This window comes from Scyliorhinus torazame, chromosome 3 (genome assembly GCF_047496885.1).
Source record: "Scyliorhinus torazame isolate Kashiwa2021f chromosome 3, sScyTor2.1, whole genome shotgun sequence".
Lineage (NCBI taxonomy): Eukaryota > Metazoa > Chordata > Chondrichthyes > Carcharhiniformes > Scyliorhinidae > Scyliorhinus > Scyliorhinus torazame.
Window position 1 is genome coordinate 81,301,019 of NC_092709.1, and position 23,376 is coordinate 81,324,394.

General features: G+C 47.9%; 1 protein-coding gene across 2 annotated transcripts in view; it reads right to left on the reverse strand.

The window, feature by feature from the left end:
* Positions 1-23,376, reverse strand: part of acox3 (acyl-CoA oxidase 3, pristanoyl) — a 267,755-nt gene that overhangs the window by 195,220 nt on the left and 49,159 nt on the right. For both annotated transcript variants that reach the window (XM_072495914.1, XM_072495915.1), the window contains exons 5-7: positions 10,906-10,995; positions 9,797-9,940; positions 6,119-6,207 (exon numbers count right to left, since the gene is read on the reverse strand). In XM_072495914.1, the coding sequence (XP_072352015.1) occupies positions 6,119-6,207; positions 9,797-9,940; positions 10,906-10,995 (323 nt within the window). The remainder of the gene's footprint in view (positions 1-6,118; positions 6,208-9,796; positions 9,941-10,905; positions 10,996-23,376) is intronic.

Here is a 23,376-nt window from a genome sequence, read left to right on the forward strand (position 1 = left end):
TGCTACCTGGGCACTGTTTAAAATGGTTTTTTGTCTGATTGGCAGGTTGTGGTGAGTGGAGTCTCGCAGATGTCTGTGCTGGAGCCTCAACCTTTTACAATTTACACCAATGACATAGATGGCGGGAGCAAAGGCATGGTAGTTAAAATTGCAGATAGCACAAAGATGAGGAGGAAAGTATGTTGTGAAGAAGACATACGGTGTTTGTAGGTGGATATCATAGATTATCATAGAATTTACAGTGCAGAAGGAGGCCATTCGGCCCATCGAGTCTGCACCGGCTCTTGGAAAGAGCACCCTACCCAAGGTCAACACCTCCACCCTATCCCTATCCCCATAACCCAGGAACCCCACCCAACACTAAGGGCAATTTTGGACACTAAGGGCAATTTATCATGGCCAATCCACCTAACCTGCACATCTTTGGAATGTGGGAGGAAACCGGAGCACCCGGTGGAAACCCACGCACACACGGGGAGGATGTGCAGACTCCGCACAGACAGTGACCCAGCGGGGAATTGAACCTGGGACCCTGGAGCTGTGAAGCAATTGTGCTATCCACAATGCTACCGTGCTGCCCTATATAGATAGGTTGAGTGAGTGGGCAAAAAATCTGGCACATGGAGTATAAAGTGGAAGTGTGAAATTGTTCACTTTGGCAGGAAGAATAACAAAACAGAGTTTTGCCTGAATCGAAAACAACTATAGAATTTCGAAGTGCAGGTGTTCTTATCACAAAATGTGAGTATGCAGGTGCAGCATGTGATCAAGGAGGATAATGGAATGCTATCCTTTATTACGAGAGGAATTGAACATAAAAATAAGGATATTATCAATCATATTATAGGGCATTGGTGAGACCACGTAGTGAATATTGTGTGCAGTTCTGGTCTCTGTATTGAAGGAAGGATATAAATGTGTTTGAGGCAGTTCAGAGGAGATTAACTAGATTGATAACTGGAATGAACAGGTTGTCGTATGAGGATAGGTTGGAAAGGCTGGGCTTGTTTTCACCAAAGTTTAGTAGAGTGTTATGAGTCCGGACCAGAGCCCCAATTTTGATTAAGATCCCGGATTAGAGCCCAACTAATTGCATTTGCTAAATCTGTGGGAAAATGTTATTGCACCACAGGAATAATCATACTGACCAATAGACAGCTTTTTATATTAAAACAAACTTTAATTTGAACACAGAATTAAGCACATTAACAAAAAAAATAGCTCAACAATTAACAGTTATGACATCTTAACTTGCTTCCTGAAACCTGACTCTACATTTCAATTAAGCAAACCCATATATTTAGATACCACTTGTGTATACAATTGAAGATGAGGTTTTACTTCCTTATCTTGGTGCAGAGCCCTTAGACAGGACATTTAAGGCCAAGCTGAAAACCTTCAGCTCAGCTTGGAGCACTGGAAGCATCGATTTTGTCCAGACAGACCTGGCCCCTCTCATTAGCTACACCAGCTGCACTGAAAGCACACACCAATATTTTGTCTCTTGTTACAAGATTTACCTTGATTTGGTTAGCCAGGCTCAAATTGTTACATTTCATTTGCTATTTATCTGCAAACAGGTAAAATGGCTTTTAATATCTATTATCAAAACACTTCCCCTGCAAAATGTCACACCTTTAGCAAACATGTTGAGCAGGATTCTCCGTTGCCAATATCGTAATCGCCGATCAGGCGGAGAATCCACTCTGACGCCCAAATCAGGGCCGGCGGCAGTTTGATGCCAGTCAGCTATGCTCCGACCTCTCAGGAGTGGCATAATCGCGTTGCGCGCCGCACGGCGATGCTCCGCCCCCAATGGGCCAAATTCCCGACCGCACGGTTTCAGAATCGGTGCGGGTTCGGCGCCGATTGTAGCATCGTAAAACGCCGATGAATTCTCAGTTTAAGCCCGCACTGAATAAACCTGAAATCAATGGGGAAGGGGAGGAAAACTCTCCAGTGGCTGGAGTCATTGCTAGCACAAAGGGAGATGAGTGTGGTATTGGAGGCTTACTTCTGCTCTTACTTTGAATGTTCCCTCATTGTGTCTGTGCTAGCTCACTAAAGGAGCAATTATCTGGTGCCACTCCCTCACCTTCTCTCTATAGCCCTGCACATTATTTATTTTCAGATAATTATTCAATTTCTTCTTGAAGGCCTCAATTGACTCTGCCTCCTCTGCACACTCGGGAAGTGCATTCCAGATCCTAACCACTCCATGCATGAAAAACCTTCTCCTCATGTCACCATTGCATCATTTGCCAATTAGCTTAAATCCTCTTGTTCTCGATCATTCACAGTTGCCACAATGCTCTTTATTCTCACAATTAACACTGCAATGAAGTTACTGTGAAAAGCCCCTAGTCGCCACATTCCGGCATCTGTTCGGGTACACAGGAGAATTCAAAAATTCCAAATTACCTAACAGCATGTCTTTCGGGTCTTGTGGGAGGAAACCAGAGCACCCGGAGGAAACCCATGCAGACACGAGGAGAACGTGCAGAGGGGCGGAGCATCGTGGGTGGGCCAGCCAATGATGCGGCAACGCTATTGAAACGGCGCGCGACGTGCGTCACGATGAGGTCAGTTTGGAGGGGGAGGGGGAACATGGCAAACCAGCGTCAGCCACAATTTCGCCGTGGAAATCCATTCTCCACCCGATCACCGAACACGATTTCAGCCTCGTGCTACGGAGAATCCAGACCCTTAATTTTTACTTCTTCCCTCAATCTTCCAGCTTTTTTTCTTTATTCTTTCATAAGATTAGGGTGTCACTGGCAAGGTTAGTATTTGTTGGCTACTTCTTAATGCCTGTAAACTGTGTGGCTTGCTAGGCCATTTCAGAGGGCAACCACATTTCTATGAGTCGGTAGGCCAGACCAGATAAGGACAACAGATTCCCTTAAAACGACATGAGCTGAAACACACCCCACAATTTATTTTTTTAGACACTATACAAAAATAATATCAATGCTCCCTCAGAATTGCAGTCCTACAGTTCTCCCAAACCCTCCCTCCAAATGTTGTCAGCCTTAAATCTATCCCACTCCCTTAGCCCATTCATCAGACCTATCAAAAGCATAAAGTATCCCAAATCCCAGTCTTCCGAATCACAAGGAAGAGGCCTATAAATTACTGCTCAACAGTGTTCTTAGTGCTCTCTCATTATTCCACAACTTCCTGAGTTTTGCCGAACTTCAGTCCTCACCCATTTTTCCTCAGAATTCTTGGAGGCCTACAACCATGCAAACTTCTAGCCTACTAACAAGTGTGCCGACACTCCAGTTCACCCAATAGTCGCCAATATCCACCATCCTTCACTCTTTAATGGGTTTCAGATTCCATGCCCTCTGATCACCCCCAATGCCCTCAAGTGGTTCATTCCTGAACTGCCTCATTCATTTTCATTTGGAGGTAGAATCATTTTAAGTTGAAAAAAGTGTGCAAGGATAAGTTCAGCAACTACTGTCCAGTCAGCTTAATCTCGTATTGGCAAACGTTTAGAAACATTAACCTAGGATAAAATTTACAGTCACTTGGACAGATGTGTATTAATTAAGGAAACCCAGCATGTATTTGTTATGGCCAAATCCTGTTTAACGAACTTAATTAAGGTTTTTGATGAGATAGTAGAGAAGGTTGATGACGGTAATGCAGTTCAATAGTGTACATGAACTTCCAAAAAGTGTCACATCATAGAATTATTTCAAAGCGACATTTTATGGAATAAAAGAGACAGAGGCCGCATTGATACGACGTTTGCTGAGGAAATGGAGAACAGTGGTTGTTTTTTGGACTGGAGGAAGTTATATAGCACAGCTCCCCAGGGGTTGGCATCAGGGTCAAAGAACAAAGAACAATACAGCACAGGAACAAGCCATTCGGCCCTCCAAGCCTGTACCGGTCATGATACCAATCTTTGCCAAAACCCTTGTACCATACCCCTCTATACTCATCCTATCCACGTGTTTGTCAAGATGCCTTTTGAATGCCGTCAATGTATCTGCGTCCACCTCTGCTGGCAACGCGTTCCAGGCACTCGCCACCCTCTGCGTAGAAAACCTGCCTCACACATTTGCCCCACGGACCTTAAACCTGGTGACTGACCCTCCACCCTGGGAAAGAATGCTGGCCCATCCACTCTAGCCATGCCCCTCATAATCTTGTAGACCTCTATCAGGTCACCCCTTAACCTCCGTCTTTCTAATGAAAACAGTCCAAGTCTATTCAGCGTCTCCATATAGCCAACACCCTCCAGACCAGGCAACATCCTGGTAAACCTCCTCTGCACCCTCTCCAAAGCCTCCACATTCTTCTGGTTGTGTGGCGACCAGAATTGTGCGCAGTATTCCAAGTGCGGCCTTACAAAGGTTCTATGCAACTGTAGCATGACTTCCCAGTTTTTATACTCGGTGCCCCGTCCAATGAAGGCAAGCATTCCGTATGCTTTCTGAACTACCTTGTCCACTTGTGTTGCCGCCTTCAAAGATCTATGGACCTGCACGCCCATATGTCTCTGACTTTCTATTTTCCTAAGAGTTTTGCCATTTACGGTTTATTTCCCCTCTATGTTAGACCTCCGTTTCTGGACAGATGTTAATGAGCGAGACTTGGATGTGCAAGGCAATATTTCAAAACTTCTGGATGACAAAGTTGGAAGTCTAGTGAACTGTGAGGAAGATAGTGATAGAAAACACAAAATTAAAGGGGAATGGCAAAAGAACCAAGGTGGCATGAAGAAAAACCTCTTTTTAAGCAGCAAATGTTTAGGATCTGGAATACAATGCGTGAGAGCGTGGTGGAGGTAAATTCAATTATGGCTTTTAAAGCAGAATTGGATAATTATTTGAAATGAAAGAAATTGCAGGGTAAGAAATGAAATGAAATGAAAATGAAATGAAATTAAAATGAAAATCGCTTATTGTCACGAGTAGGCTTCAATGAAGTTACTGTGAAAAGCCCCTAGTCGCCACATTCCGGCGCCTGTTCGGGGAGGCTGGTACGGGAAGAGAAAAGGCAGCAGAGTGCGACTTGCCAATTTCCTCTTGTAAAGAGCCAGAGTAGATATGGCATACTGAATAGCATCCTTCTATGTAGTAACCATTCTAGAATTCCTCCTAGTTCCTACTCCCACATCTAACACCTCCTACATGCTAAAGCCAAATCACACCACCATCTTGCTTCCGCTTCACTCTCACTTTCTCTCTCATTTGCAAGCGTCCCAACACCTACCAGCAATGTGTTCATAAAATAGGACCAACTGAATAAAATAGGACCAGCAATGTGTTACTTCCTGATTCCATTGCACAGCTTCAGCTTTAAAGGTGTTTACCATCTTGCTACATGCTTTAAAAAAGCTAAAAAAAAAATGTGCAAAGCTACAGGCAGATTAGAAGTGACAGAGGGAAAAAGGTAAGACGGAGTGAGGAGAAGATTCAGAGACATGTATGTTGACATCACAACAAGAAAAAAAATGTCTGACAGCCAGAGTAGGAAGAGTAAGAGATAAATATAGAAAAAAAAAGACATAAAACAATAAGAAAGTGGTATGTAAGACATGCAAATCGCAGTGAGAGAGAAACTTCTTTTGGATTGGATTGGGTTTGTTTATTGTCACGTGTACCGAGGTACAGTGAAAAGTATTTTTCTGCGAGCAGCTCAACAGATCATTAAGTACATGAGAAGAAAAGGGAATAAAAGAAAATACATAATAGGGCAACACAACATATACAATGTAACTACATAAGCACTGGTAATATTTCAAATTAGCAGGTAATTTTCGACTTCCTGTAATTGTGATAAGCATTATATAAATGCTTGTTCTTGCTTTCTCCCCATTTGTCTCCTCTCAGTATGACATCCATTTTTGTCTGATTTTGGCACTCGAAAGCATCTTGGAATTAGAATGTTAAAGCACTAACAATGTTTCCCATTGCAAAACGTTGGCCTAATTTTGAATTGGTGATGTGCTATGCATATACCACGTAAAAAGTTTGCTATGTCAAATCATTGCATATCAAATGTAGGAAACAAGAAACAGAGATTAACACAAAAAAGGATTAAGAAAACCAACAAGGAACATGAAAATCAGGCGTCACAGCAAAGAAATCATTCTTACCCATTGTCTATCCCATTTAATCCCAGTTTCTTTCCAATATCTCCAAGCATTACTCCAGGCATTGGAAGTAGGGTCTTCGGATCTCTGATCTAAATACATTTTGATTTACAAGGAAATCAAAGTTAAAAATAAGACAGTGGATTAGAAATTGGTCTTTCGCATTTGAAACCAAAGTTCAAACCAAGACCGACGAACAGAAAGGTTTCTGCAGATGCTAACTGTAAATGTCCTACGTTTCATTAATTTAATATTCCAATGTGCATTGGCCTATTATCCCTAATTTGTTAAATGTCAAGGATGGCTGGGAAATCAATGGCATTTCTCACTTTTACTATGAGATTGGAGCAGAGGCATGTTATTGGGACAAAGTCTTACTCTCAGTCCATCCATCCTACATCTGATCTAGAAGTGCTGGATGCCAACACACTTTTTAAAAGTAAATTTAGAGTATCCAATTCATTTTTTCCAATTAAGGGGTAATTTAGCATGGCCAATCCACCTACCCTGCACATCTTTTGGGTTGTGGGGACGAAACCCACGCAAACACGGGGAGAATGTGCAAACTCCACACGGACAGTGACCCAGAGCCGGGATCGAACCTGGGACTTCAGCGCAGTGAAGCAACAGTGCTAGCCACTGTTCCACCTGGCTGCCCTCGATGCCGACAACTTGTTGCCTATTCTGCTCTGATGGAGTTCACCGAGAGTCTCTGCGCTTCAGATTTCTGTGAAGTGCAGAGCAGCGTTGAGTCAGGGGAATATTTGAGCACAGTGGCAATCCGGCCATTGTTGCTGCTGCTCTGAAGATCCGGGCCTTAGATGAAAACTAACAAATTGCTTTCTTTGTTGTACAATTTAACCATCAATTTAGAAAGTCAATCTAAATCAAAACAATAAAACTGCTTAATGAATGCACATATTTAACAGCAGTAATTGCATTTATAAAATACACAACTGGCTACATCATATTTAGTATCCCAAGCATTTAAAAACTACGTAATTGGAGAACATGACTTAATTGAAACAAATTTATTCAATATGATGTTTCCATGCAGTGCTGTAAAGTTGTTGAGTTCCCCAGGCTGCTGAGTTCCCAGTAATGTTGTTTGCATATCCAAGCCAATGTACTGAGGTGCTGGTTTAGCACACTGGGCTGCTGAGTTCCCAGTAATGTCATTAGCATAGCCAAGCCAATGTACTGAGGTGCCCAGCATATATGTTAGGTACCACTAGGGAGGTCAACAGTAGAAATAGAGCAGGCTATTTGGCTTTGAGCTTGCTCTACCATTCAGCGAGATCATGGCCGATCTTTAGCCTCAACTCCACTTTCCCATACTATCCCCATATCTCTTAATTCCCTTAGTACCCAAAAAAAATACCAACCTCCCGCTTGAATATACTCAATGACTGATCATTCACAACTCTTTAGGACTGAGAATTACAAAGACTCACTTCCTCTTGAGTGAAGAACTTTCTCCCATCTCAGTCCTAAATTGCCGACACCTTATTTTGAGACAATGACCACATATACTAGATTCCACAGCCATTTCCTCTGTATCTACCCTGTCAAGTCCCTTAAGAATTTTCATATGGTTCGATTAGATCACCTCTCATTCTTCTGAACACCAGGGAAATACAGGCCTAGTCAACACAATCTCGCCTCATGGGACAATTCCCCCATCCCCGTATTCAGTTTAATGAATATTTATTGCATCCTCCCTAGGGCAAGTGTATCCTTTCTTACTTAAGGAGACTAAACCGCACACAACACCCCAAATGTAGCCTCACCAATACCATATATAATTGGAGAATTTATTTATTCTAATACTCCAATTCCTTTGCAATAAAAGCTAACTTACCATTTTCCTTCTTAATTGCTTGCTATACCTGGTGATTCATCTACAAGAACAGTGCAAACATTTCCCAATCTCTCATCATCCCAAAAATACTATTTAAAAAAATGTTTGCACCAAAGTGGATACATTCACAATTTGCACCATTGCAGTCCATTTGCCATGTTCTTGCCCAATCGCTCAACCTGCTGATATCCCTCTGCAGTCTCTTTGGTGCCTGCACCACTTACTTTCCCACTTTGAATCAGCTAATCTAGCTAAGTTACACTTAGTTCCCTTATTTAATTCATTAACACAGATTGTAAACAGCTGAGGCCCAAGTCCTTGTGATACCCTACTAGTTACAGCCTGCCAACCCAAAAATGTCCCATTTATTCCTACTCTGTTTTCTGTCCAATAACCAATCCTCGATCTCTACTAATACGCTACCTACAATCCCATGAATCCTATTTATTTGTAACATCCCTTTCTGTGACACCTTGTTGCAAGTATTTTGTAAATAAATACACTACATTCATTGGGTCCCCTTATTTGTTTTACTCATTACATCCTCACAAATCAAGATTCATCAAACACGATTTACCTTTCAAAAACTCTTGTTGACTCTGCCGAATTATGAGTTTCTAAGTGTTCTGATGATTCTAGCATTTTACCTGCAACTGATGTTAGGCTATCTAACATCGCGGTAGCACAAGTGGATAGCACTGTGGCTTCACAGCGCCAGGCTCCCAGGTTCGATTCCCCGCTGGGTCACTGTCTGTGCGGAGTCTGCATGTTCTCCCCGTGTCTGCGTGGGTTTCCTCTGGGTGCTCCAGTTTCCTCCCACAGTCCAAAGACGTACAGGTTAGGTGGATTGGCCATGATATATTGCCCTTAGTGACCAAAAAGGTTAGGAGGGGTTATTGGGTTACGGGGATAGGTTGGAAGTGAGGGCTTAAGTGGGTCGCTGCAGACACGATGGGCCGAATGGCCTCCTTCTGCACTGTATGTTCTAACTGGGTTATAGATCCCCATTTTTTCTCTTCCTCCTTTCTTAAATAGTGAGATTATGTTGCTTTGTTTGATTCCTTGTAAACTGTTCTCAAATCTGGAAGTCAAAACCATTGCTTCCAATATCTCTGCAGCAACCTATTATGAAACCATAGTTTGCAGGTTGTCAAGTATAGGGGTTTAGTTGCTCCTTAGTTGTGTTAATTTCACCAGTACTATTTCTCTATTTTTATTGATTTCTTTTAAATTTTTCATTCTTGCTAGACTCTTAGCTCCCTAATCTGGAATGCTTTTTGTGTCTTCTACCTCCTGAAGTCAGGTACAAAATATTTGTTTAATATCTCTGCCATTTCTTTAATCTCATTATAATTTCATCTATTACTGCCGCTAATTGTCTCAAATAACTTTTACTAATATCTTCCTGTTTACATATCTATAGAAAGTCAGAAAATCAGGCACACATAAGGTTCAAAATAGTTTGTTGTCTCGCAAATCTGGGGCTGTTTAGCACAGGGCTAAATCGCTGGCTTTGAAAGCAGACCAAGGCAGGCCAGCAGCACGGTTCAATTCCCGTATCAGCCTCCCCGAACAGGCGCCGGAATGTGGCGACTAGGGGCTTTTCACTAACTTCATTTGAAGCCCAATTGTGACAATAACCGATTTTCATTTCATTTCAAATACTTCCTTCAGTGTTTCTATCGTTGTTAGACTTCACCCATCTATTTTTTAACAATCTTTAAAGTAAATTTCTGCCATGCTTTAATAAATGCTGCTTGTATATTTTGTGTAAAAGCAAGCAGTCGCTAATAGGGGCTTCATTTACAAAAAAGTCTTACCTGGATAATAAAAGAATGAAGGCCTTGATAGGCTCCATCAGGGGTGTGGAGTTGTGCAAATACGACAGCATGTGTGGCAGTTTTCCCCATGTTTCCAACCCAGAACTTGGCTGCTTCAAAGTCAGGAGAATTGATGATAAATTCCTAATATTCCAGAAAAATTATGACCCATGTGAAAACCACTGATATTATTGTTGGTTTCCATATCCAAACATATAAGAACATTTATTGCTAATTTCTGTATAACGACAGAGTCCCGCCGGCGCCGTTCACCCCTGGTCGCTGCTGGCGGGAACTCTGCGCAAAGGGTCGGGGGGGGGGCCCTGTGGGGTGGGGAAAAGCAATCCTTCACTGGGGGGGTGGGGGGTCCTCCGATGGGGTCTGGCCCACGATCGGGGCCCACCGATCGGCTGGTCGGCCTCTTCCCCCTGGGCCTACTTTCCTGCTTGGCCGGCCCCTGAACACCGACACCATGATGAGTCGGGGCAGGTTGGCGCAGCGCCCAATAGCACTCCTATGAAGTATCATGGGACATTTTATTACATTAAAATGTGCTATATAAATGCTATTTGCTGTTGCTGTTCATTTTAATTTTTCTTAAAATTAGAGCAAAAATATAGACAAAATATTTGTAAAATATATGCTATACATTCTCAGATGGGTTCCAAAAAGATCACAAAAGAACATGCTAACAATGCAGAATGTCTCTTCCTGACAAATACCTCAGTATGTTATTATACCATTGTTCATCTGCACCCAGAACAGCAAAAAAAATGTTTTTTAAAAATATGTTCTAGATTGGGGCAGTTCTATAACTATTGGTGTAGCCGAACTTTGCTTCTCTGCCATTGCCCTGTCTCTACCATCCAAAGTTCATGATTTAAATCAAATTTTTGGATGGTTTGGAGGGAAGGTTTGCACTCTGGGCCTTACAAACCTTTCCTGTGAACTTTTGAGAGGGGTTTCCCCAGAGCATAATTGGGGTACCCACCCAATCAGACCCTGGTAGCTCAGACGTTATGGCCCATTATTTCTTCTCCCAATGAGAACAAAAATAAAATACTCTAAACAGGCAGTCAATTATTTTTCTCTGAATGCAGGGTACAAACCTGAGTTCTGGGATCATATTTTGCCGTTGTCCTCATAGCTCTAGCGTTGCTGCCATGGCTCAACTCAGTCAAAGCAAAACATCCGAAGATCTAAATCAAGAAATAAATGCAACAAGAACGCATCAAGCAGCAAGCAAAAAGTATTTCCAAAAATGCACAAAAAGGCATTCGAGGGAACTCTTAAAAGGGGCGGAGGAACCGAAATGAAGTTAGAGTAATGGGAGAAAAAAGTGACAGAAAAATCAGAGACAAAGAGAACAGAGAGCAAGATTCCAAGGCTACTTTCATTAGTCCCCAGGTTTTGCTACATCAGACAGGTATACTGTGCATTATAAACACAGGGGGCAGGATTCTCGTAATCGGCGATCGGGTGGAGAATCCCTTTTTACGCTGAAATCATATGCTCCGCCGCCTCCGAAACACTGTTGGGACGGCCTCAAGTGCGTCACCTATTGCAGAGTAGGTAAAGTTGGAATTAAAAGTCGAATGATGACCATGAGACAATTGTTGATTATCGTTAAAAACCCATCTGGTTCACTAATGTCCTTTCGGGAAGGAAATCTGCCAACCCTACCTGGTCTGGCCTATATGTGACTCCAGATCCACAATAATGTGGTTGATTCTAAATGCCCTCAGGGATGGGCAACAAATGCTGGCCCAGCCAGCGAATCCCTCATCCCATGAACGAATAAAAAAAAAAATCACAGGAAGTTAAAATGCATGTGCAGCAAGCAATGTAGATAGCAAACGGTTTGTTGATCTTAATTGAAAGAGGGTTGGAATACAAGTGTAAGGAAGTATTGCTGCACATCGGGCTTTGGTGAGACCACATCTGCAGTACTCTGTGCAGTTTTTGTTTTCTTACCTAAGGAAAGATATACTTGCCTTAGAAGGTTCACTACATCGATTCTTCGGAGGAGAGCTGTTCCATGAGGAGAGATGGAGTGATGGAGTAGACTGGGCCTATATTCTCAGGAGTTTAGAAAAATGGGTGGTGGTCTCATTAAAATGTATACGGGTCGCGATTTTCCCACCACCTTGCGCACAGCACTGATCTGGGCATGCGGGGAGCATTGGGGGAGAGGCCCAAATTGGGCTTCGCGCAGGGAGCAACCACACACAAGTCACCCAATCCACGGCATCCAGCATGATCCAGGTAATGATATTTTTTTTTTTTAGAAAATATTTTATTGAAGCATTTGTAGTTTTCAGTTTAACACATTAACATTTCTTAAACAACCACGCGGGCCGGCACACGCAAAACACCTAAACGAACAAAAAACTGGAAACAACCTCCCCTACTACCCCCGCCCTATTCCTTAATTACCCATATACTAATTTCCCTGTCCTTATTGAACATTGCCATGCCTTCTGCTTTCCTCCCCCTCCCTTTTCCCCTCCCTCCCCCCGTACTGCTGACGTTCAATTATCCTTGAAGAGAGGGCTACCTGGAGGCGGACAGATGGCAGCGCGGCGCATGGGCGGGCCCAGAAAGGGGGATGGCTGATTGGCGGGGGGGGGGGGGGGGGGGGGGGGGGGGCAAAACCAGGCTGATCACCTGGAACGTTAGAGGGCTGAATGGGCCGGTCAAGAGGGCCCGTGTGTTCACGCACCTGAGGGCTCTGAAGACGGACGTGGTGATGTTGCAGGAGACACACCTGAGAGTGGCGGATCAAGCTAGGCTGAGGAAGGGCTCGGTCAGTCAGGTCTTCCATTCGGGGCTGGATACCAAGACGAGAGGGGTGGCGATCTTAATTAAGCTCATAGGGACAGGACGGACAGGTCAGAGGCGGACCGACTGATCAAGGCGATCCTACGGGTAGACAGGAGGTATGCGGTGACCCCAGGGGTGGAACTGTTGAGGCAGCGCCGGAGGGTGCAGGCTGAGTTTGGGGTACTGTCCACGGGCAAGGCAGTGGAGCAGCTTAGAAGGCGAGGGGGGCGCTGTATGAATATGGAGATAAGGCCAGCAGAATGCTGGCACAGCAGTTGAGGAAGAGGGAGGCGGCCAGGGGAATTGATAAGGTGGTCGACGGAGATGGGAACCTGATAGGGGACTCTGCTGGGCTAAACAGGGCGTTTAGGGACTTTTATAGCGGACTCTATCGCTCGGAACCCCCCACGTGGCCAGAGGAGATTAAACGCTTTCTGAACGGGTTGACTTTCCCAAGGGTGGGTAGGGAGCTGGTGGGCGAGTTGGGGGCTCCGATTAGGGCCGAAGAAATATCTAATGGCTTGAAGTCGATTCAGTCGGGTAAAGCTCCGGGGCCAGACAGGTTCCCGGTGGAATTTTACAAGACATTTTTGGAGATATTAGGGCCGTTGCTGGTTCAGGTTTTTAACGAGGCGAGGGATAGAGGGGTGATGCCCCCGACGATGTCACAGGCCACCATCTCGTTAATATTGAAACGGGACAAGAACCCAGAGCTATGTGGGTCCTATAGGTCGATCTCGTTGCTTAATGTGGACGCTAAGTTGCTGGCCAAAGTGTTGGTCTCCAGGAGTGAAGATTGTGTGCCGGAGGCGATTATGGAGGACCAAACCGGATTTGTCAAGGGTAGGCAGTTGGTAGCCAATATAAGAAGGCTGCTTAATGTGATTATGATGCCCCTGGAGAGAAGGGAAGTTGAGGTAGTTGTGGCCATGGACGCGGAGAAGGCGTTTGACCGGGTAGAGTGGGACTATTTATGGGAGGTGCTGGGACGGTTTGGGTTTGGTAGAGACTTTATCGAGTGGGTCAGGCTGTTGTACCAGGCCCCGGAAGCCAGTGTAAGGACGAATAAGATGACCTCGGACTATTTTAGGCTGCACCGGGGGACAAGACTTACTCCTATATGTAGCAGATCCAGAGGCAGGGATGAGGGAGATTATGGCGATTCTGGGGGAATTCGGTCGGCTTTCGGGATACAAATTGAATATGACGAAGAGTGAGATGTTTGTAGTCAGGCAAGATGTCAGGAGGGCCAGCTGGGGGAGTCACCATTCAGGTTAGTGGGAGCCAATTTTAGATATCTGTGGATACAAGTGGCGTGCGACTTGGGCCGGTTACACAAGTTGAACCTGTGCCGGCTGGTTGAGCAGATAAGGGGCGAGTTTCGGAGATGGGATGCGCTCCCGCTGTCACTGGCGGGGAGGGTGCAGTCGGTTATGATGACGATATTGCCGAGATTTTTATTTGTGTTCCAATGCCTCCCGATTTTCATCCCACGGTCCTTTTTTAAGAGGATCAACAAAATTATTTTGGGCTTTGTTTGGGCGGGTAAGTCCCCACGGGTGAAAAAAGTGATGCTCGAGAGGAATCGGGAGGGGGGGGGGGGGGGGGGGGGGCCTGGCCCTGCCAAATTTTAGTAATTATTACAGGGTGGCCAATATTGTGATGATAAGGAAGTGGGTAGTGGGGACGGGGGCGGCTTGGGAGCGGATGGAGGCAGACTCATGCAGAGGCACCAGCTTGGAGGTGCTGATAACGGCACCATTGCCGTTCCCGCCGGCGAGATATTCTACCAGTCCCGTGGTGGTGGTGGCCCTGAGGATCTGGGCTCAGTGGAGGAGGTACTTTGGTGCAGTGGGTGCATCGGTTTGGTCCCCAATATGTGACAACCATCGGTTCGCTCCTGGGAGACTAGATGGGGGATTTCAGGTATGGCAAAGGGCAGGAATTGAAAAGATGGGGGACCTGTTTCTGGAAGGGAGCTTCCCCAGCTTGAGGGCGCTGGAGGAGAAGTTCGGGTTGGCAGCAGGGAATGATTTTAGATATCTTCAGGTGCGGGACTTTCTGCGCAGGCAGGTATCATCCTTCCCACTCCTGCCACTAAGAGGGATTCAAGATAGGGTAGTGTCTAGGGAATGGGTGGGGGAAGGGAGCATCTCGGACATCTACAAAGAATTAATGGGGGTGGAGGAGACGCATATAGAAGAGCTGAAGCGTAAGTGGAAGGAGGAACTGGGGGGGTGAGAAGGAAGACGGCCTATAGGCGGAGGCGCTGAGCAGGGTCAACGCGACCGCTACATGCGCAAGGCTCAGCTTGATCCAGTTTAAGGTAGTGCACCGGGTGCAGATGACAGCGGCCCAGATGAGTAGATTTTTTAGGGTGGAAGACAAGTGTGTCAGGTGTGCGGGTGGACCAGCGAACAATGTCCACATGTTCTGGGCATGCCCAAAAATTAGGGGATATTGGCAGGGGTTTGCGGATGTTATGTTCAGGGTATTGAAGACAAGGGTGGAAATGAGTCCAGGGGTAGCAATCTTTGGGGATATTGGAAGACCCGGGTGTCCAGGAGGAAAGAGAGGCCTTTTCAGGCCTTTTCCTCCTTGGTTGCCCGGCGACGGAGAGTACTGGCTTGGAGGGAGTCTAGGCCTCCGAAGTCAGAGGCCTGGTTAACTGACATGGCGAGCTTTCTCGGCCTGGAAAAGATCAAGTTCGCCTTGAGAGGGTCGGTGTCAGGGTTCGCCCGGAGGTGGCAACCATTCATTGACTTCTTTATGGAGAATTAATCGCCAGCAAGGGGGGTGGGGGGAGGTATCTTAGGATAGTATAGAGTAGGGGGTTAAATGGGCCTTGGAGGGACAGATGTCGGCGGTTGCTTTTTGATTACTGTTCTTTGTACTCTATTGTTTTTGTACTGTGCTTGTTTGTTATGCCAAAAATACCTCATTAAAAATCGTTTGTTAAAAAAATAAAAAAATTCTTGAAGACATCGATGAACAGTTGCCATCTCTGGGCGAATCCCTGAACTGATCCTCTCAAGGCGAACTTGATTTTTTCCAGACTGAGAAACCCTGCCATATCACTAACCCACACTTGTGCCTTCGGGGGCTCCAGGTCCCTCCATCCCAGCAAAATTCATCTCCAGGCCACACGGGAAGAGAAGGCCAGGACATCGGCCTCCCTCCCCCCTCTTGGTCCCCGAATCTTCCGATACCCCAAATATTGCCAGTTCTGGACTCAGGGATACCCTCCCTTCCAGGACTTCTGACATAACGTCCGCAAATCCCTCCCAGAATCCCCTCAATTGCAGACATGCCCAAAACATATGGACATGGTTCGCCGGGCGACCCACACATCGCCCACATCTGTCCTCCTCCTCCTCAAAGAACCTGCTCATCCGGGCTGCCGTCATGTGGGCCCTGTGGACCACTTTGAACTTGATCAAGCCAAGTCTGACACACGACGAGGATGAATTGACTCTCTTCAAAGCTTTTTCCCCACAGTTCAATTTCCAGTTCTCCTCCCAGCTCCCTCTTCACCTCTCTGACAGGGGCCCCATCCCACTCCATCAACTCTTTGTGTATATCTCTGAAACCCTCCCCTCTCCAACCCCTGTTTTTGATATCACCTTGTCCTGTAGTCCCCTCAGGGGAGGCGAGGAAAGCTTGGAACTGCCTCCGTACAAAGTCCCTCACCTGATGGTACCGGAACCGGTTGCCACCTGGCAACTCAAACACCTCCTCTAGCGCCTCCAAGGTCGGAAAGCCCTCCCGCATGAATAAGTCCCCAAATCTCTCAACCCCTACCCGCTGTCATCTCTTAAAGCCCCCATCCAGCAGCCCGCCCCCCCCGCCCCCCCACCGGGGCAAGCCGATGGTTGTCACAAATCGGTGACCACACTGACGCCCCCTCCAATCTCATGTGCTGTCTCCATTGCCCTCACACCCTCAGGACTGCCACCACCACAGGGCTTGTAGAGTACCGGGCCGGCGAGAATGGCAGAGGCGCCGTTAATAAAGCCTCCAAACCCGTACCCTTGCAGGATGCCGCTTCCACTCGCTCCCAAACCGACCCCCCCTCCCCCACTACCCACGTCCTGACCATCGATATGTTGGCCGCCCAGTAATAGTTAATAAAGCTCGGGAGGGCCAAGTCTCCGCGACTCCGTTCCAGGAGTGCCTTCTTTACTCTCGGGGTTTTACCCGCCCACACAAAAACCGACATCGCCGCGTTCAGTTTCCTGAAAAAAGCCTTTGGGACAAAAATCGGAAGATAATTGAAAAAAGAGCAGACTCGGAAGGACCATCATCTTCACGGTCTGGACCCTCCCCGCCAGTGTCAGCGGGAGCATGTCCCATCTGCGGAAGTCCCTTTTCATTTAATCGATTGCTTTGCCCAGATTTAACTGATGAAGCTGCCCCAATCCTTAGCCACTTGAATCCCCAGATATCTAAAACTCCTCTCAGCCACTTTAAAAGGTAACTCTTTCAGTCTCCCTTCCTGTCCCGGTGCCTGGATCACAAACATCCTGCTCTTTCCCTTAACTTGCAACCCGAAAATCGTCAAAATTCTCCTAGTATCTCCAGGATTTCGGCCAACCCCAGAGCAGTGAGTCGTCCGCACAGAGAGAGACCCTGTGCTCCACTCCCCCCGTCCCCCCCCTTGTCCGCATAGAGATAGACCCTGTGCTCCCCCCGCCCCCCCCCAACTATCCGCCGCCAGGCACTTAATGATCTAACGGCCATTGCTAAGGGCTCTATGGCCAGGGCAAACAGTAATGGGGAGAGAGGCCATCACTGCCTTGCCCCCTACAGAGACTAAAGTATTCTGTTGGTTGGTTCTTACATTTCCCACCGGAGCCTGAGAAAACAGCCGGACCCAATCCGCAAATCCCTGCCCGAACCCAAGCCTGCCTAAAATATCCCATAGGTACTTCCACTCCACCCAGTCGAAAGTCTTCTCCGCGTCCATGGGTACTGCCGCCTCAACGTCGCGCCCCTCCGCTGACACCATTATAACATTAAGAAGCCGTCTAATATAGGACGTCAGGTGCCTGCCCTTCACAAATCCCGTCTGATCCTCCCCGATTACCTCCGGGACACAATCCTCTATTCGGGTGGCCAAGATCTTTGCCAGCAATTTAGCATCCACATTCAAAAGGGAAATCGGCCGGTACGATCCACAGCTCTCCAGGTCCTTGTCTCGCTTCAGGATGACAGAGATTGATGCCTGTGATAGCGTTGGGGGAACCACTCCCAACTCCTTGGACTTGTTAAAAGCCTTGACCAGAAATGGCCCCAGTAGCCCAGAAAACATTTTATAAAATTCCACTGGGAATCCATCAGATCCCAGGGCCTTGCCCGATTGCATCGCCCCCAATCCTTCTATCACTTCCCCAAGCCCAATTGGGCCCCCCAGGATTTCCACCAGCCCCTCATCTACCTTAGGGAACTCTAACCGTTCCAGCAATTGATTCATACCCTCCCCGCCGACCAGGAATTCCGACTCATATAGTCGACTGTAGAATTCACGGAACACGTCGTTAACTGCCCCCGGATCCATCACTACCTTCCCCCTCATATCCTTTATTTTCCCTATTTCTCTCGCCGCCTCCTGCTTCCTCAGCTGATGCACCAGCACCCTGCTAGCCTTCTCCCCATATTCATATTTTGCCAATTTTACCCTCCTCAGCTGTCCCTCTGCCTTACTTGCGGAAAGGAGCCCAAATTCTACTTGGAGTCTCTGACGCTCCTTTAGGAGCTCCTCGTTCAGAGACTCCACATATCTCCTGTCTACCTGTATGATTTCTCCCACCAAACTGTCCAGCACCGCCCGTTCAGTCTTCTATCTATGGGCCCGAATCAAAATACATTCCCCTCTAATAACCGCCTTCAATGCCTCCCACACCACCCCAGCCGCGGTCTCTCCTGTGTTGTTGTTCTTTATATACCCCCGAATGGCCTCCCTCACAGATCGCGTCGTCCGCTAACAGCCCTGCAACTAATCTCCACTGCCAGCGCTGGGACTTTCCTGTGCTTACCCGCAGGTCTATTCAATGTGACGCGTGGTCTGACACCACAATTGTTGTGTATTCAGTGTCCTCCACCCCCGCCAACAGTGTTTTATCCAGTACAAAGAAATCTATCCTGGAGTATGCCTTGTGCATATGAGAGTAGAATGACTATTCCTTGCTCCGTGGCCTCTCGAATCTCCACAGGTCAACCCCTCCCATGCGCTCCATGAAGCATGTTGAAGTCACCCCCCATAACCAACCGGTGCGAGTCAAGGTCCGGGATCGTTCCCAGCTCCTTCCTGACAAACGCGACATCATCCCAGTTTGGGGCATATATATTTACCAACACCACTGCCATTCCCTCCAGTTTCCCGGTTACCATAATAAATCTGCCTCCCGGGTCTGCCTCTACCTTCCGCACCTCGAATGCCACCCTTTTGTTAATCAGGATGGCCACCCACCTTGTTTTAAAGTCCAGTCCTGAATGGAATATCTGTCCGACCCATCCCTTCTTCAGTCTAACCTGGTCTCCCAGCTTCACGTGTGTCTCCTGCAGCATGGCCACGTCCGCGTTTAGCTGTCTCAAGTGTGCGAACACACGGGCCCTTTTGACCGGCCCATTCAGTCCACGAACATTCCACGTAGCCAGTCTGGTCGGGTGGGCTTCTGCCCCCTTCGCCTGTCGATCAGCCATGACCTTTCCTAGGCCAGCCCTTAGCCTATGTCCCGCACCTCCCCTGGCCTGCCCCTCGGCAGCCACCACCATCTGGTCTCCATCTCCAATATCCTAAAAGTCATCTCGTCATCAGCAGTCCCCTCCCCCCTCCCCCGCCTCTCTTCAGCTCTCCCCCCACTTTGCTCCCGTGAACCAGCTCTCCCAGTTGGCCTAGCAACTCCCGCCCCAGGCGCCTAGCATCCTACCACCTGCTGGATCCTCACCCCGCCCCACTCTTCGCATAAGTTCTTAAAACAATAGCAACAAACACAGAAAGCACACAAACAATCCCCCAAGGTGCAGGAGCAGAGGCCCACCCCTCCTCCCTTTACAACATCTTTTTAAAAAAAAATTTAGTATACCCAATTCATTTTTCCAATTAAGGGGCAATTTAGCATGTTCAATCCACCTACCTTGCACATCTTTTGGGTTGTGGGGGCGAAATCCACGCAAACACGGGGAGAATGTGCAAACTCTACACGGACAGTGACCCAGAGCCAGGATCGAACCTGGGACCTCGGCGCCGTGAGACTGCAGTGCTACCACTGCACCACCGTGCTGCCCTCCCTTTACAACAACATCTCATCAGTCCCATCACCTTCAAACAGAGCCGAGAACAATAGAAGAAACATCAAGCAGGTTAAGAATTTTTTTTTCTTTGCATGCGCGGTAGTATAGTGGTTAGCACTATGGCTTCACAGCGCCAGGGCCCCAAGTTTGATTCCCGCTTGGGTCACTTTCTGTGCGGAGTCTGCACGTTCTCCCCGTGTCTGCGTGGGTTTCCTCCGGGTGCTCCGGTTTCCTCCCACAGTCCAAAGATGTGCAGGTTAGGTGGATTGACCATGCTAAATTGCCCTTAGGTTAGATGGGATTGCTGGGTTACGGGGATAGGATGGAGGTGTGGGCTTAAGTAGGGTGCTCTTTCCAAGAGCCGATGCAGACTCGGTGGGCCGAATGGCCTCCTTCTGCACTGTAAATTCTATGATTCTATAAAAACTCAAACATCTTGACTTTTTTCTTTCCCCCCACCGAGAACATCGCAACTTAAGAACTCTTTTACCGTACCTCGGTACATCCAGCAGCAGATCAAAATCAAATCAATCCGAGATATCCTTTTTTTCCTGGTTCCCGCAGCTTAAGTTACAGTGAAAGGCTGAGATTTCTTTAAATATAAAGCAACACAAAACTTTTTAAACTCAGCCCACTACCATCTAGATTTTAAAGTCATTATGCCTCTCCCAGATTATTGTCCTTCATGAAGACCACCACTTCTTCCGGCGAGCCAAAATACAGTTCCCGGTTCTCGTAGGTCACCCAAAGACGGGCCGGGTAGAGTAGTCCAAATTTTATTCCCTTTGTGTACAGGGCCGCCTTAACCTTATTAAAACTCGCCCTCCTCTTTGCGAGTTCTGCTCCAAGTCTTAATACACCCTGATCTCAGCCTCTTCCCACATGAATCGTTTTGTCTGCCTGGCCCGCCTCATAATGCGTTCCTTGTCCAGGAACCGATGCAGCCTCACCACCATCGCCCTCGGGGGCTCACGACCCTGGGGCATACGTATGAGCACCCTGTGAGCCCGGTCCACCTCTAACAGCCTTTTGAACGCATCTTCCCTGAGCATCTTCTCCAGCATCTTTGCCACATGAGCACCGGCATCTGATCCCTCCTTTCCCTCTGGCAGACCAACGATCTGGATATTCTGCCTGCGAGAACGTTTATCCAAGACCTCCACCTGCTCCATCGCAGTGGACTGCTCCTCTTGTTCCACCACCAGCTCCTGCAACTTTTGGATCGCCTGTCCCTGGGTCTTCAATTTCGCCTCCACCCAGTCGACCACCTCCTTAATCGAGGCCACCACCCGGGTCAGGTCCTCCGCACACTCCTTACGATGCCGGGCGAACTTCTCATCCAAGTATTTAACCCACTAATCCATCATCCATTGAACCATTTTGTCTGCCTGGTCCACCTCATAATGCGTTCCTTGTCCAGGAACCGATGCAGCCTCACCACCATTGCCCTCGGGGGCTCATGCCCCTGGGGCTTACGCATGAGCACCCTGTGAGCACGGTGCACCTCTAATGACCTGTTGAACGCATCTGCCCAAGCATTTTCTCCAGCATCTTCCCCACATAAGCACCGGCATCTGATCCCTCCTTTCCCTCTGGCAAACCGACATTCCGGATATTCTGCCTGCAAGAACAATTCTCCAGGTCCTCCACCTTCTCCGACAACCGTTTCTGCCAATATCCAGTAGGATATTAATTTCCATTATCATCGCAGTGGACTGCTCCTCTTGTTCCGCCTCCAGCGCCTGCAACTTTTGGATCGCCTGTCCCTGAGTCGTCACTTTCGCCTCCACCCGGTCGACCGCCTCCTTAATCGAGGCCACCGCCTGGGTCAGGTCCTCCGCACACTCCTTACGATGCCGGGCGAACTTCTCATCCAAGTATTTAACCCACTGATCCATCATCCATTGAGCTGGCGTGGTCGAACTTTGCTTCTCTGCCATTCATCCACCAAACTCCGAACTTCACTCCCAACCTACTTCTGATTTCTTCTTTTACGATTGTTTCTTGGGCGTAGCTCCATATACTAGGGGTCGTCCTCTTCTCCTTTGGCTTTTATCCATTTACGTTGAAAAATTCCCACGGGAATCCAGCTTAAAAGCCGTTAAAAGACCACCATGAGCAGGAGCTGCTAAATGTGCGACCGTTTACTCCATGGTCGCCACCAGAAGTCCCAGGTAATGATATTTTTAAATGTACACAGACTATTTGAGGTCACAGACTATTTGAGGTCACATTCTCCTGGCGCTCAGGCGTCACCGGCTGCACCAGCCAGGCGTCAACTGCACACCGATTAGTACTGGTCTCCACAAGCAGTGACCAGGCGTGATGGCCACTCCAGGGGTCTCGGAGGCCATTGGACCCCCCTAAGCGATCGGGGACAGGGCAGTGCTCTGGCACATCGGCATCTGGCAGTGCCAACTTTGCACTGTTGGGGTGCCCTGTTGGCAATGCCAGGGCCACTGCCTGGATGGCAGTGCCAGGGTGCCTGGTTGGCACTTCCAGGGTCAGGGCCTGAGGTGGGCCATGCCCATGAAAGGGTGGGTGAAGGGGGTTATGAAGAACACGGGTGAAGGTGGGGTATGAAAGGGCTTCATAAAGTTTGTGGAGGTGAAGGGGGGTGTTTAAAAAAGAGTGGAGTGGAGTCTGAAAGGGGGGCCCTCAGCAAGCCCATGACAGGGTGTACTCACACTTAGGGTGGTGGGTAATGTCCATGTCTGTGGGGGGTGGCAATATCCATAGGTTCACTTGCAGATCAGGGCACCCTTTCAAAATGGCGCCCTGATCCCAGAGGAGCTGGTGTCACCGGTGGGTTCAGCTCCCCACTGATGAAAAAACTTGGGCTAGACCAGGGAGAAACTCCCAAAGGCCCCAAAAAAACTAAGAGCGCGATCTAAACAAATTAAAACAGAGTCCGTTCTGGGCAGGGTTAGAGGGGTCGTTCCAGGCACTGACCCCACTATCTAAAGGCATTGTCTTGTTTTCGTGTCCCAGTGGGGAACATCCCCCAAGGCCGCATTTAGCGTAATTTCCTGCTCGGAGGATTTCTGATGAGCAGAGCTCCTCAGTGTAGGAAGAGATCGGGACGCCGTTTTTAAATGGCACACCGATCACTTGACCCCCCACCCCTCCCCCCCCCGATGCAAACCCCCCAACTCACCTGTTGGGGAGTCCAAAGGCCCCCTCACACCCCACCTCATACGGGCAGGCTACCCTCAGGCCCAATCCCTGCCATGGGCACAATCCCGGCTCGGCACTGCCAGTCTGGCACCCTGCGGTACTGCCAGGATGCCCAGGCAGGCAGTCCCAGGGTGCCAGCCTGCCCGGAGGCAGACCACCTGATGGCCTCTGATCACCTGGGTACCCTCCAGGTACCGTCCCCGTTTGTGGCAATCAGTACAAAACGGTGCCTGGCTGCGATCTCCTCGGCGAGGCCGACAGATGCCAGGTGGCCAATCGACCTGGCG